The 26,333-nt window shown below is 39.3% G+C and overlaps 1 protein-coding gene across 21 annotated transcripts in view; it reads right to left on the bottom strand.

Annotated features, from left to right (window-relative positions):
- The window catches only part of PTPN13 (protein tyrosine phosphatase non-receptor type 13), a 226,989-nt gene extending 201,450 nt beyond the window's left edge, over window positions 1-25,539 (bottom strand). For 20 of the 21 annotated variants that reach the window (XM_012180310.4, XM_012180312.4, XM_042251610.2 and 17 more), the window contains exon 1: window positions 25,099-25,539. Coding sequence is in view for 1 of the 21 variants with exons in the window: in XM_042251611.2 (XP_042107545.1) it covers window positions 24,103-24,183 (81 nt within the window). In the remaining 20 variants the exon portion in view is untranslated. Of the gene's footprint in view, window positions 1-24,102; window positions 24,231-25,098 lie in introns of those variants that run through there. The other variant, XM_042251611.2, reaches the window with a different exon arrangement.
- Window positions 25,540-26,333: the final 794 nt, after the last annotated feature.

The raw sequence follows: 26,333 nt of genomic DNA, 5'->3' as shown, positions 1-26,333 counted from the left end.
TGATTATTACATTTGGATGAAGCAGAGCTCTTCTAAGAGTAATGCTAGTGGTGAGAGGATGTCTGCAGCTAAATTTTAGAAAACTGAATTTCACAGCAAGTAAGTTGTTCTTGTTGTCCAGTCGCTACACACGCTAAGTCGCTTCAGTCATGTCTGACTCTGTGACCCTATGTACCGCAGCCCACCAGGCTCCTCTGTCCATGGGATTCTCCAGGCAAGAACACTGGAGTGGGTAGCTATGCTGTCCTCCAGGGCATCTTCCTGACGTAGGGATTGAATCCGCATCCCTTCTGTCTCCTGCATTGGCAGGCAGATTCTTGCCACTAGAATCACCTGCTAAGTCACGTTCAGACCTCTGGGATTTCATGGACTGTAGCACACCAGGCTCTTCTGTCCTCCACTGTTTTCTGGAGTTTGCTCAAATTCACATCAATTGAGTCTGCAGTGCTATCTAACCATCTCATCCTCTGCCACCCTCTTTCTCCTTTGGCCTTCAATCTTTCCCAGCATCTAGCTTCAGCTTCACCTACCACCACTTTCCCTAAAAGGGCTTCCCTCATAGCTCAGTCGGTAAAAGTCTGCTGGCAGTGCAGGAGACCTGGGTTCGATTCCTGGGTCGGAAGGATCCCCTGGAGAAGGAAATGGCAACCCACTCCAGTACTCCTGCCTGGAGAATCCCCATGGACAGAGGTGCCTGGCAGACTATACCCCATGGGGTCGCAAGAGTCGGACACGACTTAGGGACTAAACCACCACCAGCTTCAGCTTCAGCATCAGTCCTTCCAATGAGCATTCAGGATCGACTTCCTTTAGGATAGACTGGTTTGACTTCCTTGCAGTCCAAGGCCTCTCAAGAGTCTTCTCCAACACAATTCAAAAGCATCAATTCTTCAGCACTCCACCTTCTTTATGGTCCGACTCTCATATCCGTACGTGACTACTGGAAGAACCAGAGCTTTGACTACACAGACCTTTGTCAGCAAAGTGATGCATCTGCTTTTGAACATGCTGTCTACATTTGTCATAGCTTTTCTTCCAAGCAGCAAGTGTCTTTTAGCTGCAGTCACTGTCTGCAGTGATTTTGGAGCCCAAGAAAAGAAAATCTGTCATTGTTTCCACTTTCTCCTCTTTTGTTTGCTATGAAATGATGGGACCAGCTGCCATGATCTTAGTTTTATTAAATGTTGAGTTTCAAGCCAGCTTTTTCACTTTACTCTTTCACCCTCATCAAGGCTCTGTTTTAAATTCTCTTTCAATGTTCCTGATTAGGTCATGGAGAAAGTTCCAGTTTAGCACTAGGTAGTTTGTTTTATTTGCTAATCTCCCCTTTCAACAAATACAGACATGCCCTAAGCATGGAGCATTGCTGCACAGGCAGGCCACTCTATTATAGCTTGTATTTAATGACATTATTATGTTTTCAGGTTTCAAAATGATATTGACTTTTCCACTTAGTCTCTATTGGCAGGACATTTTACTGGTTTTCCATTTAAGAAAATAATACAGATTTAAGATTTTGTTTTTTAAACAAATTCAAACATAAAAATGAGAAATTTAAAAATATTAAGTAAAGAGCATTAGGATATGACAAAGATTACGATGGTAGTACTCAAATGAATAAAGCACAGGAAACACAAGCTTAAACAAATTCTGTTCTTGAGGAAAAACTGACGACTTAGATGGTGCAGTTAATGGGCTCATTAACACTTATGGGTTATCTGTGTAGGAGAACAGAGCAAAAACATTCTAGAACCTCTTTCTCCAGATTTCATGACTCATAACTAAACTTCAGAACCTCCTGTCTAAACAGTCAACATTGCTGACATTATGAAACATAAACTATACCTCAGTTAAATTCAATATTACAATTACATCACAAAATAGCTATTTATATACATTTTATGTTTCCCTATATAACAGAATTTTTACAAGATGCTTTCCTGTAAATCAATGCATAGCTCTATCCTCTTTAGTGGGTCCAAATCCAGGCAGAGCAGTTCCCCTTCTGGGAATTACAGAAAGAACTGAATTGAGGCTCACAAAAAAGAGAGATGGTGAATTTCACTGGAACTGAATTGGCCTTATCGTGTAGGTAAGAGGTAATTCTTCGTAATTACCCCTTGTGTCCAAGGCAAAGGTAAAGAAATGGGAGAGGAAGAACCTGAAAGCGGCTCCTCCATATTTAATGTCACACTGGAATTCCCGCCACTCCCTCCTAATTATGTAAGACGTGTATCTGGGTTTCCCTCCTCAAAATTAAAGAAAAACAGGGGTTCAGCATAGAAGGAGTGCATGGTCAAGGCAATGGGGCATCTTGAATTTTCATTTAATGCTTTGGAAACTCTAGGCAGAAAAAAATGATATACTATGTACAGTTTGAATCTTCATTGATTCAAATAATAACATAATTACATAACCTGAAGCACTAATAATACATATTAAATCCTTCCGTTCCCATCATTGTTTCTATCACACATTGTACTCCTGCTTCCCTTCACGCCTGTTTCTGAGCCTAGGTACCTCCAGGGTTCACTGGGAAAAAATGGGTCTACCCTTTTCTATATTTCTATCTACACAGCTCAGTTGGTAAAGAATCCACCTGCAATGCAGGAGACCCTGGTTCAATTCCTGGGTCGGGAAGATCCCTGGAGAAGGGATGGGCTACCCACTCTAGTATTCTTGGGCTTCCCTTGTGGCTCAGCAGGTGAAGAATCTGCCCACAATGTAGAAGACATTGGTTTGATCCCTGGGTTGGGAAGATCTCCTGGAGAAGGGAAAGGCTACCCACTCCAGTATTCTGGCCTGGAGAATTCCACGGACTGTACAGTCCACGGGGTTGCAAAGAGTCAGACACGACTGAGCAACTTTCACTTTCACTTTTCTATCCTGCTCATTTTCTGAGCTTGATTTCTTCTACTTTGCTTCCTCAGGTGCCTTTGCTCCAAGGATCATTTTTTAAAATTTTAACTTTTTCTAGAAACAGATGCCCCTTCATCTGTTCTCTTTATTGTGCATATGTGCTTAGTTGCTTTAGTCACGTCCAGCTCTTTGGGACCCTATGGACTGTAGCTGGCCATATGGACTGCAGCCCGCCAGGCTCCTCTGTCCATGGGATTCTCCAGGCAAGAACACTGGAGTAGGTTGCTGTGCCCTCCTCCAGGGGATCTTCCCGATCCAGGGATGGAACCCATGTCTCTTACATCTCCTCCATTAGTAGGCGGGTTCCTTATCACTAGCACCACCTAGGAAGCCCTTTAACATTTTAATTTCTTTACTATCATTTAAGCTGAGACTTAAGATATTAAGTTGATAAATATGTTCAACCGTCTTAAACTGGATGTAATTTACACACAAACGACTGTATTCTCATTTTAGGAAAAGTACACAGACTTAATTATCACAGGGCAAAGAATAAAGAAGTATTTTGAAAAAAAAAAAAAAAAACTTAAGGGCATTAATGCCCATGTTGCCAAATTCCATGATCCTCGTCTTATACTCTCTCTAATAGGTATCAGTTCAGTTCAGTCACTCAGTCATGTCCGACTCTTATATAGCCATGTTATTTATCAAATCAAAAACTGAATTTCATCTACTAAACCTCTCCTCCCGCATTCCCATTTTGAAATGGAACTGAGCCAATTACTCAGGCCACAAACTTTGGAGTCAGCTGACTTCCATCTTTCCCTCATATCCCATATCCAATCAGTTAGAAAATCCTGATAGCCCTACTTTCAGAATATATCTTGACTATATTTGATAAGTTTCAAGACCTCTATTGGTTCCTCTATATTGTTTAGAACAGTGCTGTCCAGCAGAACTTTCTGTGATGATGGCTATATCTTACATTTGTGCTTTCCAGTATGATAAAGTCAACGGCCACACATGACCACTGAGCCCTTGAAATGTGGCCAGTGCACAAGAGGAACTTAGTTTTTATTTACTTTTTTAAAGTAAATATTGGCCATTCTGGTTTTAGAGTTTCTCCTATTTAGGTAAGTTTAATAACTTTTATTATTAATCATGTCATTAACTGATATTGAAAAATTTTTTTTCATGTGGACCAGTCCTTTGGACAGCAAGGAGATCAAACCAATCAACCTTTAAGGAAATCAACCCTGAATATTCATTGGAAGGACTGATACTGAAGCTGAAGTTCCAATACTTTGGCCACCTGATGCAAAGAGCCAACTCATTGGAAAAGACCCTGATGCTGGGAAAGATTGAGGACAGAAAGAAAAGCAGGTGACAGAGGATGAGTGGGTTGGATGGCATCACTGACTCAATGAACTTTAGTTTGAGCAAACTCTGGGAGATAGTGAAGGATAGGGAAGCCTGGCAGGCTGCAGTCCATGGGGTTGCAAAGAGCTGGACACAACTTGGAGACTGAACAACAACTAAAATATATGTTAGCATTAACATGTAGTTCAGTAGGATATTCGAACTTGTTAGTGAATAAGAAACTGGATGACAATCTCTTACTTCCACAAGTAATTAAATCTTAAGTAAGCAGTGCAATTATATTCCTAACAGATTTCTTTCTTCATTCAAAAGTGAATAATTTTAAAGTCTATTTATGAAGAACGTTTCAACTTTCTTAAACCTACACCTACATTTTAGCAGTCTATTGTCAGAGGCATTTCCAAAATCAACAATCCCTTATTGGAATTTCCTTCTTCATTAAAGGACTGTTCTGTTTCAATCCATGGCCAACATAGCACATGGTCAGGAATGGTGGCTCAGACAGTACCTGCAATGCAGGAGACTTGAGTTCAATCCCTGGGTAGGGAAGATACCCCAGAGAAGGGAATGGCAACCCACTCCAGGATTCTTGCCTGGAAAATCCCATAGACAGAGGAGCCTGGAGGCCTACAGTCCACGGGGTCACAAAGAGTTGGACACGCCTGAGCACCTAACAACATACTACAACCGTCATATTAGGAAATGAATTATGATGACTTTTGTACCACTGTAAAATCCCAAACTGATTACATTTCTCCGATAATTCCAACTGGTTTTCCACTTGAACTGACTATTTAATTGACCATGGCAGAAGCATTCTGTCAAACGTGAAGGAAATTCATAAATGTCAAACCGAAAAAGAGTAACTTCACTGAGAAAAGATGAAAGTTCTTATGGTAAATAAGGTGACCCTTTTCAAAAAAGAGTATCAATTTGGAAAATCAACCATATAATAGTGTAGACAAAGACTCTTGTGTGAAAAGAAATGTGCAATATTGCAACAGTAAGCAACTCTTTAAACTAATGGAGCCTGTGTGATTCCCTTGGGAGAGGACTCTTAGAAGTTTGCCCCTGGTTTCCTTCAGGCTTTGTCTCATTGCCTTTTTCCCCTTTGTGGATTTTGCTTTGCACCCTTTTGTTGTGATCAATTTATTCTGTGGAGTCCTGTGAGCTATCTGAACACAGTATGGAACTTGGGTTGATCGTGGGAACCCCCAACATATCAGCCAGTGATGTATCTACAGGCAATATCTGGAATTGTGGCAGCTATATTTATGGTAAATACTGGAGTATAAGCCTTAAGGATTCGAGATAATATTCAGATGAATAGCAGGCTGAAAAAACAAAACCACCCCACGAACCTTATAAAATGCATGACTGAGCCACTGAACAAACCTTTGAACCTTCTACTTTATGTTTGCATGCGTGCTCAGCCACTTCAGTCGTGTCTGACTCTTTGTGACCCCGTGGACTGTAGCCAGCCAGGCTCCTCTGTCCACGGGATTCACCAGGCAAGAATACTGGAGTGGGTTGCCATTTCCTCCTCCAGGGGAGCTTCCCAAGCCAGGGATTGAACCGGCGTCTCCTGTACTGAAGGTGGATTCTTTACCCACTGAGCCACCTGGGAAACCCCCACCTTATGTTTAGCATTTTTAAATAAATCATCATGTGTAAGGGAAAAAAATCCATGTAAGTACTCTTCCAAGCTTTCTAAAGAACTGCTTAGGTAAAAGTAAAATAGAGTTATCTGAAGACATTACTCTTGGGAGGTTTTAAATTTTAATTTCTCCAGGAAAGCACAAAAGAAATGTATCATGCTCCTTTTTTTTTTTTTTTTTACCTGAAAGAACTTCTGGGCCAATCCAATAGTAAGGTTTGATAGGGCCTATATTTCAGTAGATTTCATTGTCCCTTTCAAGTTGTTGAATTTTCTGGCATAAAATCATCGATAATATTCATTTATTATTCTTTCATTAAGTGCAGAATCTGTTGCAATGTCGCCTCTCTCATTCATCAGTAGTGTCTTCTCTTTTTCCTGATCAGTCTGGCTAGAAGTTTATACATTTAACTGGTTTTTTTCGAAGAACCAACTTTAAGTTTCACTGATTTTCAATCCTTTTCTTCCTTTCTGTTTTGTTTTTCCTGACCTTCATACTTTCCTTTCTTCTACTTAGTGTACTCCTATTTACTACTTTGCTTCTTTTTCTATGAGAAACCTGGTGTGAGACATATTTTCTTTTCTGTGGTTGGTACTGAATGCTATAAGATTTCCCCCAAGTTTTGCTTTAGGAGCTTACATGCCATGCATTGTTATATACTGTGTCATCGTTTTTATCCCAAATAATATGCTTTCTCATTTCCTCTTTGAGCCATGGATTATCTAGAAGTGTGTTAGTTTTCAACTTCTTGAGAATTTCCCAGACATTTTATGACCTGAATAAATTTAAATGCATTAAAACTTGTTTTGTGACCCAGAATATGAACTATCTTGGTGATTATTCTATGTGCACTTGAAAAGAATGTGTTGGTTCTCCTGTTGTTGGGTGGTGTGCTCTATAAAAGTTAAGTCAGTTGATTATGTTGTTAGAGTCTTCTGTATTTTACTGATTTTCTACAGGCACACCTCACTTTATTGAGCCTTGTTTTACTTATTATACTTCAGATTTTGAATTTTTACAAATTGAAAGTTTTTGGCAATCCTGTATCAAGCAAGTTCATTACATTTTAATTAAGATAAGTACATTGTTTTTAAAGATATAATCCTATTGCTTTTAGTAGACTACAGTTAGTATAAACATAACTTTTGGAAAACCAAAAAAAATTGTGTGGCTCACTTTATTGTGGTGCTCTGAAACTGGGCCCACAATATCTCCAAGGTACATTTGTACTAATTTTGTCAGCTTCTGAAAGAGACATATTGATCTGTAGCTACCATTGTGGGTTTGTCAATTTTCACTTGTTCTGTTTTTGCTTTGAGTATTTGGAAGCTTTGTTATTAGGTGCATAAATGTTTAGAACTGTTATATTTTCTTAATGAATGGATCCTGTTGTCATTATGAAATGGTATTTTTTCAACCTGGTAACATTCTTTGTCCTGAGAAGTACTCTGTCTGATACTAATATAGCCAATTTTCTTTTAATCAGTATTAACATGGTATATCTTTTCCATCCTTTTATTTATTTTTTTGCTACACTGCACAACTTACAGGATCTTAGTTCCCTGACTAGGGACTGAACCCAGGCCACAGCAGTGAATGTGCCAAGCCCTAACCACTGACCCCTCAGGGAATTCCCATCCTTTAATCAGTTAAGATTGGATTTAAAAATCAAGACCAGATTGTAGCAATATGACAAGCTCTGCATTTTAACTGGGGTGTTTTAACTATTTACATTCAATGTGATTATTAATATAGTTGGATTTATTATTTTGCTATTTTAAAAAAATTTGTCCCGTCTGTTTTCCCTCTCACCTTTTTTTTTCTTTTCTTGCTTTTGGATTAACAACAGCTTTCATGATTCCATTTTATCTCTTTTGCTAGCTTTTAGCTATAACTTTTTGTCATTTTAATCTCTGCTATATAGTTTATAGTACACATCTTTGACTTATTCCAGTCTATCTTCACATGATATTATACCATTTCATAAGAAGCCACAATGTATACAGACCCTCAAACAACACAGGGGTTAGGGGCACTGATCTTCCATGCAGTTGAAAATCAGTGTATAACTTACAGTCAACCCTTCATATATGTGGTTCCCCCATATCCACAGACTCAACCAACCACATATCACACAGCGCTATAACATTGCTGGAAAAAATCTGCATATAAGTAGACCTATGCAGTTTAAACTTGTGTTATTCAAGGGTCAACTGACTTTCATTGTCCCACTCTCAACCTGTGGGCCAAACCCATGCATTTTACTTTTACATGTATTTAACTTCCATGGTGAAAAAAGTAAAAATGTTAGTTGCTCAGTCATGTCCAACTCCTTGAGACCCCATGGACATACAGCTGGCTAGGCTCCTCTATTCATGAAATTCTCCAGGCAAGAATACTGGAGTGGATAGCCATTCCCTTCTCCAGGGGATCATCCCAACCCAGGGATCGAACCCAGGTCTCCCACATAGCAGGCCACTCCTTACTGTCTGAGCCACCAGGGAAATCTCATACTGCAACCTCCATACTACAGCCATACTCCATACTACATTGTTATTTTGTTTAAAATAAATTACCTCTTTTTAAAAAAGTTTACTACACGTAGTAAAAGCACATTAAAAAGTACCAATCTTTATATCCATAGGTATTTTTAAACCATTCCCCTGTGACCTAATCACTGTTATTACTAGCACAAATCAAATTAGTTTTTCTTCTGGCTAGCTGACCTTGCAAGTAAAGTGTTAAAATACTACAACTGTTATTTAAAAATGAAAGAGAAAATTTATTTAAATAACTTGGGCCTGTAGCCCAGCCAACTGGTGAGAGCTACTTGAAGTGATGCAAGAGCTGGCTGCCTGAACAGGGAGGTTCATCCCCTCCCTTCCGTAACTCCAGAGGGCATATTCTAAACTATGTGAAGCTAAAAACAAGACATCCGAACTCACTGGCTCCCACATCTGTGTAAAGCTTACATTAAAACAATATTAGAGTTAAAAGTGCCACCTTAGGGCTTCCCTGGTGGTCCAGTGGTTAAGAATTAGCCTGTCAGTGCAGGGGACCCAGGTTCAATCCCTGCTCAGGGAACTAAGATCCTACATGCTGTGGAGCAACTAGTCCAGCACACAACTACTGAGCCTGCCTGCCAGCTAGAGAGAAGCCTGCGGGTCACAATGAAGAGCCTGCCTGCTGCAACTAAGACCCGATGCAGCCACATGAATCAATAAATAAAATTTAAGAAAAATGCCACCTTCAGTAGCCTTGACCATCTAACTAGAAATAATCGGTGATTCATACATAACGAATTGATGAAATCTGCCCAACTCCCGCCTCTTTATTCCTTCCTCCTTAACTCCTTCCTCATCCTCTTTGACCTGTGATCACATGTTCTATACTCTTTGCTCCTTCCCTGGGAAGGCAGTGTAGGAAAACGGTGAAGTATCTAGGCTTTAGAGTCAGAATGAATTTAAGTTCCTGCTCATTCATTTAACAGTTGTGTGATCCTGGACAAGTTATTTCAGCCTCCTAACAACCTACTTTCCTTAAGGTAACAACAATGGTACTTAATTAAAGGACTGTCAGATGGATTAAATGAAACATGATATAAAACTTCTTGCCCATAGTAAGTGGCCAAAATATGTTAGCCATTATTATTTCATTTTTGCATTTGGGGATTCTTATATAGAATGGGCCTATGAATCTACTTTTCTCAGCCTTTTATAGATTACCTTTAAAACATATTTAAATAACAGGAAAAGTATCATATATATTTACCAGTGTCGTTAGCATTTTATTTTTTATCCATTTGGTATCACTTGCCCTCTGCCTGGGGAACTTCATTCTTTGATCTGCTGGTGAGCAATTCTTTCAGCTATTTTATCTCCGAAAAAAGTCTTTATTTAACCTCAATTTTCAAAGATTTTCACTGAGGAGAGAATTCTAGGTTGACAGTTTCTTTCGATACTTTAAAGACACTGCTACAACTGTCCTCCTCTCTGCATTGTCTCTAACAAGAAATATACTGTCAACACTTATCCTTATTCCTCTCTGCATCTCTGGCTGCTTGTAAGACTGCCTCTTTCTCATGTTTTGAACAGTTTGAATACGATGTGCCTTGGTGCAATTTTCTTCATGTTCCTTATGCTTGGGGTTCATTAAGATTCTGAACCTGCATGTGTATAGCTTTCATCAAATTTGGAAGTTTCAGCCGTAAGTTATTCAAGTGTCTTTTTCATCATGGCCTTCTCTCCTTTAGGGACTCATATTTCATGTATATTAGCCCACCTCAAGTTATCTCACAATTGATGCTCTGTTAATTTAAAAACTATTTTCCTTTTTGTGTTTCACTTCGAATGATTTTTATACTGGTTTTGTCTTCAAGTTTACTAATCTTTTCTTCTGTGATGTTTCAGTTCAGTTCAGTTCAGTCACTCAGTTGTGTCTGACTCTTTGCGACCCCATGAATCGCAGCACACCAGGCCTCCCTGTCCATGACCAAATCCCGGAGTTCACTCAAACTCATGTCCATCAAGTCAGTGATGCCATCCAGCCATCTCATCCTCTGTCGTCCCCTTCTCCTCCTGCCCCCAATCCCTCCCAGCATCAGAGTCTTTTCCAATGAGTCAACTCTTCCCATGAGGTGGCCAAAGTACTGGAGTTTCAGCTTCAGCATCATTCCTTCCAAAGAACACCCAGGGCTGGCCTCCTTTAGAAAGGACTGGTTGGATCTCCTTGCAGTCCAAGGGACTCTCAAGAGTCTTCTCCAACACCACAGTTCAAAAGCATCAATTCTTTGGTGCTCAGTCTTCTTCACAGTCCAACTCTCACATCCATGCATGACCACTGGAAAAATCATAGCCTTAACTAGACGGACCTTCGTTGGCAAAGTAATGTCTCTGCTTTTCAAAATGCTATCTAGGTTGTTAATGTTTAATCTGCCATTAATCCCATCCCTGTATTTTTCATCTCAGACATTCTAGTTTTCATATTGAGAAGTTCAGTGTGTTCCTACTAACTTTTGCACATATGGAATACAGTTATAAAAACTACTTTAATGTACTTTTCTGCTATTCTAACCTCTGTGTCAATTCTAACCTCTGTGTGCAGTCTAATCTATTTACTTTGTCATTACAGGTCATATTTTCCTACTTCTTTACAAGCCTGGAAATTTTTGATTGAATGCCAAATATTGTGAATTTCATCTTGCTGGATACTGAATGAACTTAGACATATTCTTGAGTCTTGCTTAGGGATGAAGTTAAATTACTTGAAAACTTGTAAATTTGATCGTTTCAGGTCTAACTTTTAAGATGTGTTAGTCTGGCCCAGAGCAATGCAGGTCTAGGGCTCGTTTGGTGGGGTGCGTTCTTCTGTGTACCCTATCTAACACCCTATGAACCCTGAGGCCTTCCAGTCTGGTTTGTGGGAACAGGCACTATTCCCAGCCCCGCCAGCACCCACAAGCACTGCTCCTTTTCTTCCTTCTGTGCGGCTCCTCTACAGTCCGTCAGTTTCCTCACATGCATGTGTTTAGAGTACTCAGCTGAGCACTCAGAGAGGCCCCTCTGCAGGAACCCTTCTGGGGTTCTCTCTGCTCTGTTCTCACCTTACTACGCTGTCCTGTTAACTCTGGTTGCCTTAGTCTCCCCAGACTTTCAGGAATAAGTGCTGAATTCAGGGTGTACACCATTTTCCACCTGGTTTCCCACCCTGCACCACAGCCTAGAAACTCTCTCAAGTTAGTAACCTGAGCAATCCGAAGGTTCACCTTAGTTCTCTCTGTCATGGATATCACTGTCTTTCACTGCCTGACATCCAGTGGCTTAAAAACAGTTGTCTCCAACATTTTCTTCGTTTTTTAGCTGGTGTGGACAGAATCTTGTCCCTGTTACTGCATCTTGGCTAGAAGCGGAAGTCTTGCTGCTTTATTATGCTCGTTTCTCTGTACTGAGCCACTGTAAACGGCATCTCAGTTCAACCATCCCTCCTGATGGCTTGGGGTCAAATCTTTCATGGTTACGAGCCTGCCCCCCTAGATTGCCTCTGTGTGAGTCTTTTCACTGTCTGCCTTAAAGGCAGTCATTCTTCTGTTTAAAAAGCACATTTGAAAGAAATAGTACTAAGGCTATGGAATTTTAATGCTATAGTGAAGAATGTCTAGAAGTTTGTGCAGCTTAAGTCAGTCAGAGAATGATTTTCATTCTGCAGAGTTTCTTTACGAAGGATTTCTTTCATAATTCTTGCAAATGAAAAGAACATTCATGGGAAGAGCACGAAGATACTGGATGTGCAGGCAGGCAAAAGAAGAAGGACAGACTTTGAGAAAGAAAGAGATTGAGAACTAAATTTTTCTAAGAAACATCATAGAACCAAGTCCCTGATACATTTACACAGACATTGTCCTTGACACATTTTAGAAAACAGTCTTATTCTTTCCTGTCTTCTCACGCAAAAATCCAATGTTTATATAACTAACATGCTAAAGTGAAATATTAATCAAGGCAGACAGCTGGAAGCGTTATCATTATTATCCCTTAATAAACGTCAAAACAAAATATGGCAAGTTCATACAAGTGTAAGGTTGTTAAAAGAATCTAGGGCACAGGGGGCACACCGTGGCCCATGGGCTCTATTTGGCCTGCAGACTGAGGTTTCTCCTGGACAGCAACGGCCCAGACCGTATTTTCCAAAGTGTGAAATTGTGCCAGTATTTATAAATTGGAAAATCTCACAAATTAAAGAAATGTCATATAAAAATCTTGGGAGAAAAGGAGATGGGGCAGGACTCCAGGTGGGCAGCAGATGTCCATGTTAGCTACAGTATGAGCCCTTTCGTTCATCACAATATCTATCATTCATTACTGTCTTCCTCTCCCCCTCAACTATCTCTGACCTTTCTTGTCCCTACAGGTATGGAGGCTAGTGATACCTACTGAAGGGTATGTATAACATTATCCCAACAAATTAACTTATATTTTTTAACTTATAAAACAAACGTATAAAAGCATGGTGAAACTTTTTTTTTTCAAAGGGGGAAGTTAGGATTCCTAAAAAGATACAATAAAAAGCATATTTATTTTCTACCAATTTTAGGAAAGCTGTATGTGGAGTACATTTTAAGTCCCAAAATGCTTATTTTAACCAATTCATAAGATAATTCAGATACAGCTTGCATTTAGAAACTACAATCTACCCTATCTTTTGCCTATGTTTCAAAAGGTACACATAAAAGACAGCAGAATTACAAAGAGCGATAACAATGTTATCAGAAAAGTAGGCTCTTACTTTTTCTACCAATGCAGTCTAGGCAGGTAATAAATTTGAACTTCGAGTATAAAGTAAAAGTCCATATATGGTCCATATATAGTCTTCGGTTTTCATGCATTAACCAAGAAAACCAGAAGAGTAAGTGAATTTCTATATACCAAACATTTCTGTATACTAGGGTTTCTTTGTAACTCAATACTCCGTAGAAGAACCAAAATACATTTAAGTTGCCCTTCAACTGCAAAACAATCCAACTTCAGCTGTACCAAATATTTATCAACCTCAGTTAAAAGAAAATGTCCAACTTAACAAACAAAACAGTATATTAATGGTAAAACATTCAACTTTGCTTTTACTACTAATAGATTTCTAACTGGTAACAAAAGAATGGAGATGAACAGGTCAAAAATGTGAGACATGTTTGACTAATGAGGTAATTGGGGGCAGGGAGAAAATAAAAAAAATAAAAGTGAACCATTAAATATATAAAAAAGGAAGACTTTCTATAAATTATTTTCAAAAGCACAGAACTTTTTAGCATACTCAGAGGGTACACATAAAGCTTCCCATTAAGGAAAACTGAACCATTAGTTTGGTATATAATGTTTCCTCCTGGCTCTGATGACATTACTAAAAATGAAGGTTACAGCAAAGCACCCCAAGAGGGGACCTGGAGACAGGACTAGAAAGATGACTGACTTCTTAATGTTGGTACTTTTCAATCTTGTTCAATATGCATGTTTTGCCTACTCTGAAAAATAAGATACCTAAAATTAATAAAACACACTTTACCTGCTACTGTAAAGCTTGTGGAGCAACAAAACTTTTCAATGAGTGAAAAACTGTATGATCATCTAACTATTTGCATGAGAATGCTATGAAATTCTTAAGTGGGGGAAATAAAAAAAAGCTGTGAAAACAGTTAAGGGAAAGGGTGAATAGAGATTTTATGTTTCAAAGAACTCCAGAATATAAATTTCACTTCTCCAAATAAAGCAAATGTCAATCAATTTATATTGCAAATGAATTTTAAAACTGTATGGTAAACTAAAATTTAGAAATTTTGGAGTTCTCTTATCTCCCTTCTACAGCACCACATACAAGGCATGCAAGCTTACTGAAAGAGTCAATTCAAAGGAGAAGAAAAGAAACTTTGTTAGCAGTCACCAAGAGTTTGGGGCTCTGTAAACACAGCTGTCAACCAAACCAAAGGACAATTTTTAAATGCACTAAGAATGGAATGGAGAGTGGGTCATAAACTATTCTTAATGATTGCACCTTAATAAGATCATTACTTCTAACCTTAAACTAAAAGTTACAAATGATTTTCACTATTAAAATTATCTAGTGAGTAGGTCAGGAAGATCCCTTGGAAGAGGAAATGGCAATTCACTCCAGTATTCTTGCCTGGAGAATTCCATGGACAGAGGAGCCTGGTGGGCTACAGTCCATGTGGTCACAAGAGTCGGACATGACTTAGCAACTTAACAACAACAAATGATACACCATGCTTGCTCCCAGATAATAACAGTGTCTCCAAGACAGATCAATCTCTACCCAAGTGAATCCTTTGACTGAGCCACACTTTCTTAAAACTTGTACTGTATTGATTGTTTTGTAATATAATGGTTACCTATCTTCATTATTTGCTTTTTTTTTTTTCCTAGATTTTAATTTTTTTGGTAGGAGCCATTTTCCTTTCCTCTTTTAGTATTTCTCAATGCTGTTGTTGTTTAAGTCGCTAAGTCATGGCTGACTCTTTTGAGACTGTAGCCCACCAGGCTCCTCTGTCCATGGTATTTTCCAGGCAAGAATACTGAAGTGGGTTGCCACTTTCTTCTCCAGGGGTTCTTCCTAATCCAGGGATCAAACCTGTGTCTCCTGCACTGGCAGGGAGATAATTTACCACTAAGCCACTAGGGAAGCCCATTCCTCAATATACCAAAAATAATTCCAAACACAGAGTAGTCAGTCAAATGCTTTACAGCTGTATAATTAGTTTAGTTAAGAAACAAAAGACCATTACAACAAAAATTTACATTACTTGTAAAACATTTTAAATTGCTGCTATTTTAACTATCGTCAAATAATTCTGTGGGTATTTTTTCTACCAGTTTTCATAGTTTTCACATATTCAAGGGGACATGGCAGGTTTGCCCATTTTATTTCCCTTAAGATGTCAATCATTTTAGCTTTAAAGTGACCAATGCATAGTTACTATGTCTAAAAAGATCTTACTCGGAATACATCTGATAACCAAAGCATAGTCAGTGACCTAATCAAAACATACTTCTGAGGCTAAAATCTGCATGGATAAAGAGACAAGCCATGCTTTTTTCTCCATATAATGAATCATATTTCCTAGTTTGCTATTTTGTCCAATATATACAGATGAAAAGTGTGGTGAAAGGTAAAGAATTATTAACTGAATCAATGGGCTGTGCCCAACCAATTTATATATGTAATGACTCAGGAATAAAGCTCATGGAACTTCCTGAGGTAGATATTATTTCCATTTTATATATCAAAGAGATTGGATAAATCACTTATCCAAAATGACTCTAATTACTAAAAGATCTAAAATACATTCCAAGGACTACCTAAATTTAAAATCTGTGCTCTTTCTACTATACTATGCTTCCAAACTTGTTTGAATGTAAACAGCAAATTATGACACAGCCTAGATTTAGTTTTCACAAAAGCTACACATTTGAGAATGAACATAAATATATTAATTTTGTCCTGTTAAAGGTTATCAGTAACTCAGTTTAATATTTCAATGGTAGGTTAAATAATGAAAATTGTGTGAATGATTCATATTTATTACAAGGAATTAAGTATCAAACCACACAAAGTATAAAATACTAAACAATCTCTGTGAACTAGCCTCCACAGACAGTAAATCCAGTTTTTAATTATTTTCTAGGTCAAGGCACTTTAATTAACATAATAGATGTGTTAGCTATCAAGTGATAAGTCAGTAAAACCAAGTCCAGTATTCACCCCAAAACCTAGCATAGGATCTATAATTTATCCATACCTACTACAACCAAATACCATTAAGCTGGAAACTAATGGAGATCAGGTGTCAGGAAATCTGAAGAAAACAATAATTGAATCCCCAATATCTACTCTCTTCAGTTGTCAGGTTGGGGACAGCCAAGTGCCCAGCAAAAAACAATTCCCAGCATCCCATGATGTATAGCATTGGGTAAGGAATTCAAGAAAAGTTTTTGAGAAGATCTGACTCAGCTGGGAGGCACACTCATCTTTTGTTATTTTTGCCATTTTCTCTATTTCTTCCATATTTTGTCTAACTAGAAGGATAACATTTTTAATAGAATGCTAGCAGCCATTTTGTCACCAAGAGGGCATCGTGAGGATGAAAGCCATGTTATAAGGAGGCAGAGAAGGAAAAAAAGATGTCTGGGTTCATTGTTATTTCTTGAAACAGTTATCCAGCAGCTCTGGAGTACTATGCCAAGATTTTATGTTACAGAAAAAAAAAAAAAAAATCCCAATCTTCTTTAGGCCCTGTTATGCCAGGGTTCTGTACTAGCAACCCAATGCAATTTCTAATTAGAAGAAGCAAAACAATTCATTGCAGTGGTTTTGGATAGGGCAAGCACACAGAATATTTCCCAAATCAATTCCCCTGTTACAAGAGATACATTACAAATTCTGCAGTTAAATTGTCAAAGAAATGAAAATGATAAACAGTTGACCATCTGTAACCACAGGTTCCACAACCACAGATTCAACCAACCTCAGATGGAAAATATTTGGGGGGAAAAACATTTCAGAAAGTTCCAGAAAGCAAAATTTGAATTTGCTGCACGCTGGCAACTATTCACATAAGATTTATATAGTATTTACGATGATTTACACAGTACTTACATTGTATTAGATATGATAAGTAATTTAGAGATGATTTAGAGTATGTGGGAGGATTTGCATAGGTAATATGCAAATACTATGCCATTTTACATAAGGGACTTGACTAGTCACAGCTTTTATATTCCTATGGGTCCTGGAATCAATCCCCTGGAGAACAGTAAGGGATAACTGTATATGTTATTATCTTGGAGATTCATAAGGTACATTAGAATATTAAAGGGTCTAAAAGTGCACACAGTAACAGGATAAATGTCCAGTAATACTTACTCAAGAATTTTACGTTATGTTACAAAATGCTTACTCCTAAGAGCATAACAACATGTTGTTCAGTCACTAAGTTGTGTCCAACTCTTTGTGACTCCATGGACTGCAGCAATATCCCTGTTTGCGTGACTGAACAGTTTACATATCTTGAGAGTGTTAACTTTCAAAATAGACACTTTGGGAGGATAGATACCTTTGGCTTCAAACACAGTATTATCAGAGACATTTCTGGGACTCTCCTTTCTAATCATGTTTACAGTCTCATTTTAAAATTGCTCCATTTACTTTCCAATCATTTTCCAATTTAAATCAGTAAATCCTCCTTAATCATTCACCTTACTAGAATATGAATGTATTATTTAACTGAAGCAAATCCGTTCTCAAAGAAGACATGTGCCACATGTCACATGATCTAAAAAGTAACTCCAAAACAGGAGATGTAGGATTCTAAAAGTGAGTAGTTTGCAGACTTCCATGGTGGTCCATGATTATGACTCTGTGCTTTCACTTGCATGGCCCAAGTTCAATCCCTGGTCAAGAAACTAAGATCTCACAAGCTACAAGGCATGGCAAAAAAAAGAGCAGTTTGAAGAAAATGACATTTATTTTCACAAGTTCCACGAAGCATGTGAAACTTAGGCACAGATAACATATATCAAGTCCAAGTAGTGAGCGGAAGAAACGGAAACACGTAACCCAAGGAACAAGCAGGGCCATGAACGCTGAAACAAAAAAACACATTTAAGTTCATATATTACCTTTACCCAATGTTTTTAAAAAAAAAAACTGTTATAAGTAAAATGTACGTATATCAAAAACAATACTCTAATATTTATTAAATACCCATATGCATTAGCTGAGAACCCCATGGAGACTGCTGCGCTGCAGGCCATGAGGGTGCCGAGCCGGACATGACTTAGTGACTGAACAACGACATGTATTAGGTACTGCTTTGTTGCTTTACAAGTTTCAATGAATTAATCATTTAATCCTTACCACAAACCTATAAAAGAGGCTTAGCTATAATCCTTATTTTGTAGATGGAAAAAAAGTGAAAATTTGCACAAGGCCATAGAGCCTGTATATCAGAGTCAGCAACTAAACTCCAGGCAGCTTGGCTCCAGCGTCCGTGCTCGAAATTCTGTGCTATACTCTAAGTCAAAGAGGGATGGTCAACACCGTGCCCAACTGCAGCTAAAACCAACTCATGTCTATTCAAATCAGTACCCAGATGTTTGTACGATTTTCACATATCATTTTTATCTTCACAACTCTTCTGTGTCAATATATCCTGTCAACAGGCTGGTTTACTTGCCGTGATCTCAGATGATCAAATATATGCGGGCACAGACTATTCCACTTATCTGCTGCCTTGGAAATGTGATCTCTGTGTATCACCAGTGGCTAGCAGAGTGTCTGGCAGAGGCACTTACTGAACTTTATGTCGTGTACACTTACTGTACTCAATGTATACTTGCTGAATATAGAACAACTAAAAAGGGAGCAGGTCATCACAATAAGGTTATTACTCCAGATTCATCACTGTGGCTGTTAGAAAACACTCAACTGGCTTGGTCCATCAACAGTGATTCTTTAAAATCCCTTTAGGTGGAACAATATCATCTATTTTTAAGTTAAACCTCAGGACCTCAATACAGCCTTAAAATACCTTTGAATTTAGACAAAGTCTTTAAGCACAAACAAAGATTTAGATGAATTATTTTTTTAATATAGCTCTGCTTTGTCTTTAGTTACACAAGTATATGTGATCACATTAATATATTTTCTTTTAATAAAAACTGAAAATTTCCACTAAATTTTAATAATGGAAAACAATACAGTCTAGATTTCTTTGTAAGAATTATATAACAATGAACACTGAAGTATGTGTTGACTTGAATTATAACTGAAATAGCAATACTGTCATGTATTAAGTAATAACATATCCTACTTATTATTTATTTTTATATACCTCAAAGCACTGCCAGAATTTCAAAGCTCTGACTGAACTCAACTGAATGGTATATAACCACAGAACAGTTTTAGACAGTTTACATTTGATAATCAAGCACTCCTAAATTATATTTATTATATATTTTAAAATTTTTATCAGTTTTTTAATCTAAAATTTTTTTTTAAACTCAAGTATAACTCATCAGTTTTTTTTTAATAAAACATCTATTTCAGCTTTCATGAAGTACAGCTACAAGGATACATTTTAGCTTCTGTAAATTTTCATACAGTAGCTAGAAAATTGATATACGTTACATCTGAATCATTGTCTGAAGTTCATTCCTTCACTTCTAGAAACTAGCCATGAGAGTAAAATCAAAATAGACTCTGTGAAAAATGACTTTAATCAATACTGCATTCAAATAATCCTATGAAATTATACCTCAAAGTCAAGAATATGAAAGACTCTGAGGGAATATATTTATCATTCAAAATATTATGATAAGGGAAACTCCTGGGTCAAAATACTGATTATTTCTTCACTTCAACACTATATATTCCAGAGAGGTATTTGACTACACAAAGACCTAAAATAAATAATCCCTTAATAATTTAAATGCTTATTTTAGAAATTACATTTTTCTAGAAAAAGTGTCTAAAACCCTAAGCCAATAAGAAAAACTGAATTTTGTTTTTTTTTTATGGTGCGGGGGGTGGGGGGGGAGGCGGGGCGGTGTGCAGCTGAGATGAACTAGAGTGCAGTTTCCTCTAAGTTGCGCCTCAGTAGTTAACAAGTGACAAATACCACTGAAACTGATGACGTAGTGTTAGCTTTCAAACATCTCAAACTGCTTAGGAACCTCGTTTTTGTTAAAGGGGATGCTTTCTTGTGGGAAGAAAAAGTCTCTGGTGCATGTTCATGTTAAAACTAAAGATGATTTTCTGTTGGAAAATTCAATCATATCATATGACAACAAACAGACTTCATTTGCAAAAGAAAAAAAAGAGCCTCCTCCAGAAAGAAAAACCTTGAGTCAAATTCCAGCACTTAGGCTGAATTGATGAATTTCTCTGTTTCCTGAATCTGTTTAGATTCGGAGCATACTGATATAAATGACAAACATAAGGACACTCAAGTTCCTCCTCTCAGTTAACTTGGAGAAAGAAAACCTCACAACTAGGCACAAGAAACCTAAGAAAGACGAAATATAAGCATCAAAAAAGTGGTATTTCTCCTTAAGAAACTATCAAAAATAATACTATATATAATTTCAATTATAAATCTGACAGAAACGACTCTATACATCTCATTTCAAAGGAGAAACTAGAATATAAATTTTAAAATCTCTAGGTAATACAGAACTTTCTGTGATGACAGAAATGTTCCATAGCTGAGCTGTTCAATACAGCGGCTACTGAGCCAAAAGTAGCTACTGAGTCCTTAAAATTTGGTTAGTGAGGGGAGGGAGTTTAGGATTAGCAGATGCAAACTATTATAGGATGGATAAACAACAAGGAATGATACTTTGTATTCGGGATAAACCATAATGGGAAAAAAATGGAAAATATATATACAACTGAGTCACTCTGCTATACAGCAGAAACTAAACACAACATTGTAAGTCAACTATACCTCAATAAAATGGTTTAAAAAATTCTTCAGTGAAATAAGAAACTGAACTTTAAATGATACCTAATTAAATTAATTTAAATTTAACAACATGCGCAGCTTTAAGGAACAGGCGGGAAGTATTTATACCTTACATTCTGATTCAAATAGTAAAAAGCCCGTAGATGGGTATAGACACAGAAGATGCAAGTTTATTTTCTTTAAATTCTTGTGATTTATGTAGAGGAAAGTACATAATATAACAATACTGGTGCTACATTTGTGAGAATCGAATTTTCTATGCTAACCTTCTAGAGAGGACTAGAATATTGGTTCACAAGTTGGCTCCACATTGTAATTTCTTAGGGAGCTTCCAAAAATATGTATGTCTGGGTCTTAACCCCAAAGATTCTTGTTTAATTGGTCTGAATTGAGTCCTGGGCATTAAGATTTTTAAAAGCCACCCAGGTGATTCTATCAGGCAGCCAGAGAATCACTAAACTAGAAAGAAAATAAGAAACTGTTTATTAAGCACAGATGCAGTATACAACCAAAGACGTTTATTTGCTGGTAGCCAAGAGGGCCTTTCAGCAACCCAGATTCAAGCTCACCCTGAGGACTACGGTGAGTTACATGTTGTAAACATTCAGGAACAATTTGGGTGCACCATCATAAGTTTTGCTATTACTGAATGTTTTCAAATATGTAAAAGAGATTAAAAAAGGAGGAAATAAACTACTGTCCGTTTGTACTTGCCACCTTTATATATATATTATTAATTTCATTCTCAAAATACTATGAGAGGTAGGTATTATTAAATTACAGATGTGGAAAATAAAGATAAAGATGTTCCTAAGGATTTGGACACATGTGTCTCTGAGGTAAAGTCCACATTATTTATACTACAGCAGAATTCTCTCTGAGGAAGTCTGTTTCAATCAAGTCTCATACTGGAATCAAAGAAAGAAAAATAAAGAAAAAGCAGGATTCAGTGGTGGAGCACAGGCTAAGGCAAACATCCTTAAACAGGTGCTTAGACCAGTTCCTGTATTTCCTAAGCAAACCCTGGGGGAAAAAACATGTGCATCTGTGGTTCAACTCTCCACCAGCCTCTGCACTAGCCCATACAGGAGTTGCTGTCCTTCTGCCTTAAGAAGTTAAACAACTGGTCTCGTACTGCCTCACAAGCTATTAGCTACTGTCATCCAGCCTCCATACAGGCTGCGTAGTCACAGGGCCTGACACTAAACAGGAATCAAACAGGGGCTTTCATTTTGCCCCCTAGACTCACAGGATTACTGGAACTCTTCCTCATAGAGCAGTTTACAGACCAGTTTTTTTTTTTCTTTTAACTTTTTATTTTGTATTGGAGCACAGCCAATTAACAATGTTGTGGTAGTTTCAGGTGGAAAGCAAAGGGACTCAGCCATACAAATACATGTATCCATTCTCTCCCAAAGTCCCCACCTATCCAGGCTGCCACACAACATTGAGCAGAATTCCCTGTGTTACACAGTAGAACCATGTTGGTTATCCATTTTAAATATAGCACGTGTACATGTCCATCCCAAACTCCCTAACCACCCCTTCCCCCATCCTTCCCCCTGCAACCTTTAAGCTCCTCCTTTAAGTCTGTTAATTACAGACCACAGTTTTGATGTGAGGTACCTACAAGTGAGTCTGTCATGGGATTTCCTGGGCAACAACAAACAAATTTACACTATGTAACTTTTAATTTAACTTCGACCATTTAATGTTCTATAATAATTTGCTCATTAAAAGCTTTTTAAATGCAGTTCCTGGGTTGTTCTTAAGTTTCAAATTAAGAAAAGCTGTCAGTGGAAAAAAATGGGAAAGAGTGCAAGAGACCCTCACCCTTCCCCATCAGCACTAACTCTTCAGTCCTGAGACCAGATATCCTTTCTCCTTTTTCAGGCCCCAGCCTTGCAAAGAGACATCAACTCAAATGAGTCACACTTGGTTACATCAGAGGCCTGACAGAAGAAAACCTTCAACTCACTCTTCTAATTCATGGCACAGACTTCTCCCAAAGCATATTCCAAAATAAGAAAATGTTGACAGGAGTTAACTCCTAGATGCACAGGCTTGAGGTATAACAGTGTTTTCTTTCGATTTCAATTGGTATTAATTACAATTTAGTTGCACCACAAAAGTGTTTTGTAGTTTATTTGTAAATTACAAACTCTTGTCCAAAAATAATAAAAAAGGAAGCAGCAGCAGGGGCTTATCCCCAGTAATCCCTTCTCTAGGAAGTCTGGCCTGAGCAATAAGATGAGCTGAAAAAATACATACTCAACTGATACGGAAGAAGTTACAATGTTCCTCATCCCATCCTTGACCTACTAAAGTAGAATAAAGCAAGGATTTGACCTGTTCATCTTAATTTAAAACAAAACAAAACATAAATTCCATTCAAAACTGATATCTATCATTTACTAAAAACAACTTATTAGCTAATTTTCACATTCACTTTTCATTTGAGGCATGCCTCCAGAAAAAATAATGTAGGTTTTAAAACTTTTGATCGCATCATAGTCCATCCTTGCAATTGACACTGGTTTTTATGGTTTGTGTGTGTTACTTGTGACATGAAAAGCTATCTGTAAATATTTTAAAATGCTGGTAATCACTTTCCTAAAAATAAGTGGGCTTCTCATGCAAGTACAAATTTTGGTGGAACAAATGTTAATCCAAGACAAACTACATAAGAGCTAAAAAATAAGTTCTTGTAAAAGTGAAACACACTACAAATTAGTTCCTTTTCTTAATAACTAACCTAGATGTTTTTTCTATTTAATTCCTGCTTCCACTCTGCCATCTCCCCCACACATACTCCCACAAAGCCGCTAGAACATCAAAGTTAGAACACAAAGTTATTATGAAAAAGGTAAACTAAACCTAAAACTGGACCGTAAAGCAGACCATTGGCTTCTGTACGAATTTACTGAATCAATACATACAAGAACTTACTGATGCTGATGATAACAACACAAAAAATAATCTGTATCATAGCACAACACAAGCGAGCAATGAGCATGAAGCAAGTTTTCACGTTGATCCTGCCAACCCAGTCATCAAGAATTTGGGAAAATAACCAAGGCTTGTTTCAAAACACAGCAACTTCTTTCCTCCTCCCGTCCCCCCAATCCTTTAGTAACCTCTGCAGATCTAAATTTTAAAATCATTTTAATCAGTTACCTGTGCGCCCGTCAACCCACAGATCAGGTGTCCTACATTTTGTTTAGGTCCCCGCCTTGAAAACAAACCCGATTGCCCCATTTTCTGAGAGGTAAACTCAGCTCCAGGAAGCTCCCTATGAAGTCACCGCGTTTGTTGTTTCAAAGATGCAATTAAACGAAAATGACACAGGCTGTCGAACAGAAGAGCTGCCCCAGTGCGTGGAGGAGTCTATCATCTCTGGGTAAGGCCAACGAAAACTGTATTGCTGTAAATCTATTTTAGTGGTAATATTTATCCCAGTTCATCCTTCTCCAATATACTTAACAATACAGGGAAATTAAACTTCGTGAAAACTTTCTTGCCTCTACCAAACTTTAGCTTCCCCGCTTTCGGTACTACAGCATCTTGCAATGAGCAAAGGCGGGGGCGGGGAGAGGGCTGGTTAACTCCAGAACGCGGAGAAGAGCAATAAAAGAGCTTGCATCAGGCAGTGTCCGTCCCTCTGCACTGTTCCCCACCACCCCACCCCCTCTTCTTCGAACCCTCACATATACACATTCTTCTGGGCGGCCTCTAACCACACCATGTCCACAATCATTTACAGAAATGAGAAACAGACTCCGGGAGCCCTTCCACAGCACGCACAGAGCTGGAGTAGCACGATGCGGGTAAGGTCACTCTCGATTGCCCCACAATCTCTGTACTCATCCCCTCTGGGGTTTAATTCCTAAGGATCCGACTTTCCTCCGCCGAGAAGGCGGATCTACCTAATTCACAATCAGACACCATCTCATCCTTCCTACCCACTCCGCCACCCCACCCCCACCCTAACACACCACCAAAGGAAAGTTCCTTCCACCAGGGCCATAGAGAGGTTGATTTTGAGAGGCTGAAGCCAAAAAAAAAAAAAAAAAAAAAAAAAACCAGACAGAGGAAGGAATAGAGAGTGCGGCACACTTTGTTTGGCACTTTGCGCCCCTCCAGCCCAGCGCCCAGGACAGCGCACGTCCTTACCTGCTCGTCCCGAGACCCGGTCCGGCTACTGGCGCGCGGAGCAGGGGCAGCGGGGACGCGGCGTCCAGGCGGGCCGCCGGCAGCCGCCGCGGGCGCCGAGAGCCACCACCTCCTCTCCCCCAAGAGGCTGCGGGCGTGGGCCGAAGAAGCTGGAGAAGGAGCCTGGGGAGAGGGAGAAGAGAAGCAGCATCTCCTCCTCCTCCACGCCTCCGAAACGCTGTCCGGCGGCGACCCCGGCCGACCGCCAGACCCTGGAGCGCTAGCGCACCCTCGGCTGCCCCGCGCGCCTCCAAGGGCTTTCCCGAACCCTCCGGAGCGGGGCCGCTCAACTCCGGCCGCCGGCTCCGAGCGCTGCCGAGATACGCCTGACGCAGACCGGGAAGCCGAGGAGCGCTGCTCGCCCGCCACGACGGTCTCTCGGGGCGGTAATCCCGGTGTGTCACCCTCGCCGCGCCGCGGCTGCCGGAGCTCCCGGCTCCTCTCGGGCTCCACCTCTGGCGCTCGCCCGGCTCCGCCCCAGTCCCTGTCAATCAACCCTCTTCGGACTTCTGGAGCCCCGCGGATCTCCGACCCCGCCGTCCCCTCGACCTCATTGGCCCGACGGCTCCTCAGCCCCGCCCCCTCCCTAGAGACGAGGTCGCCGGGGAGACCGGCGCCCAGGTTCCTATGACAACCGGTGCCTTAGGCCTGGCTTTTCGCGAACTTCTGGCTTGCCAGAAGCTCAAGTTGATGACCCCGCAGGAAAAGTTACTAGCTCCTCCGGGGTGGACTCCTAATTTCAGACCAAGTTGAAAATGCCGCCGACCGCCCCCACACTTCCAACTTCGGAAACAGAACTTTATGGCCCTGGGGAATGAGAGTGAGAATGGAAAAATGCCCTGCTCTTCCTCTGCGAATCTAAATAAACCCCCCCCCCCCCCCCACTTTGACTTCCCCTGTCTCCAGCCTTGTTTCCATATTCTCACCGGGAGGATTGGGGTTTTGAAAGGGTGAGGAGAAGAATGCGAGAAAGAGCGGGGCTGTGCCAGTTCCCTGCAGCAATATTGCAACTTGGAAATGGCGGGGTCGACGAAAACAGCCCGGTGAGTTTTCCCACAGTTGTAAAGTGATCTTCAGAGATGCTGTGGAACACTTGGTCAACGCCAGATGCCTTCAGGAAAACTCCCATTCTCATCTTTTTGAAAAATAAAAATAAAAATAAAGTATGTAAAATCTTGTTATTTTCCTTCTGAAGT

The sequence above is a fragment of the Ovis aries genome, chromosome 6 (genome assembly GCF_016772045.2).
Source record: "Ovis aries strain OAR_USU_Benz2616 breed Rambouillet chromosome 6, ARS-UI_Ramb_v3.0, whole genome shotgun sequence".
Lineage (NCBI taxonomy): Eukaryota > Metazoa > Chordata > Mammalia > Artiodactyla > Bovidae > Ovis > Ovis aries.
Note: the sequence above shows the minus strand (reverse complement) of the source record. Positions and strands in the feature narration are given on the sequence as shown.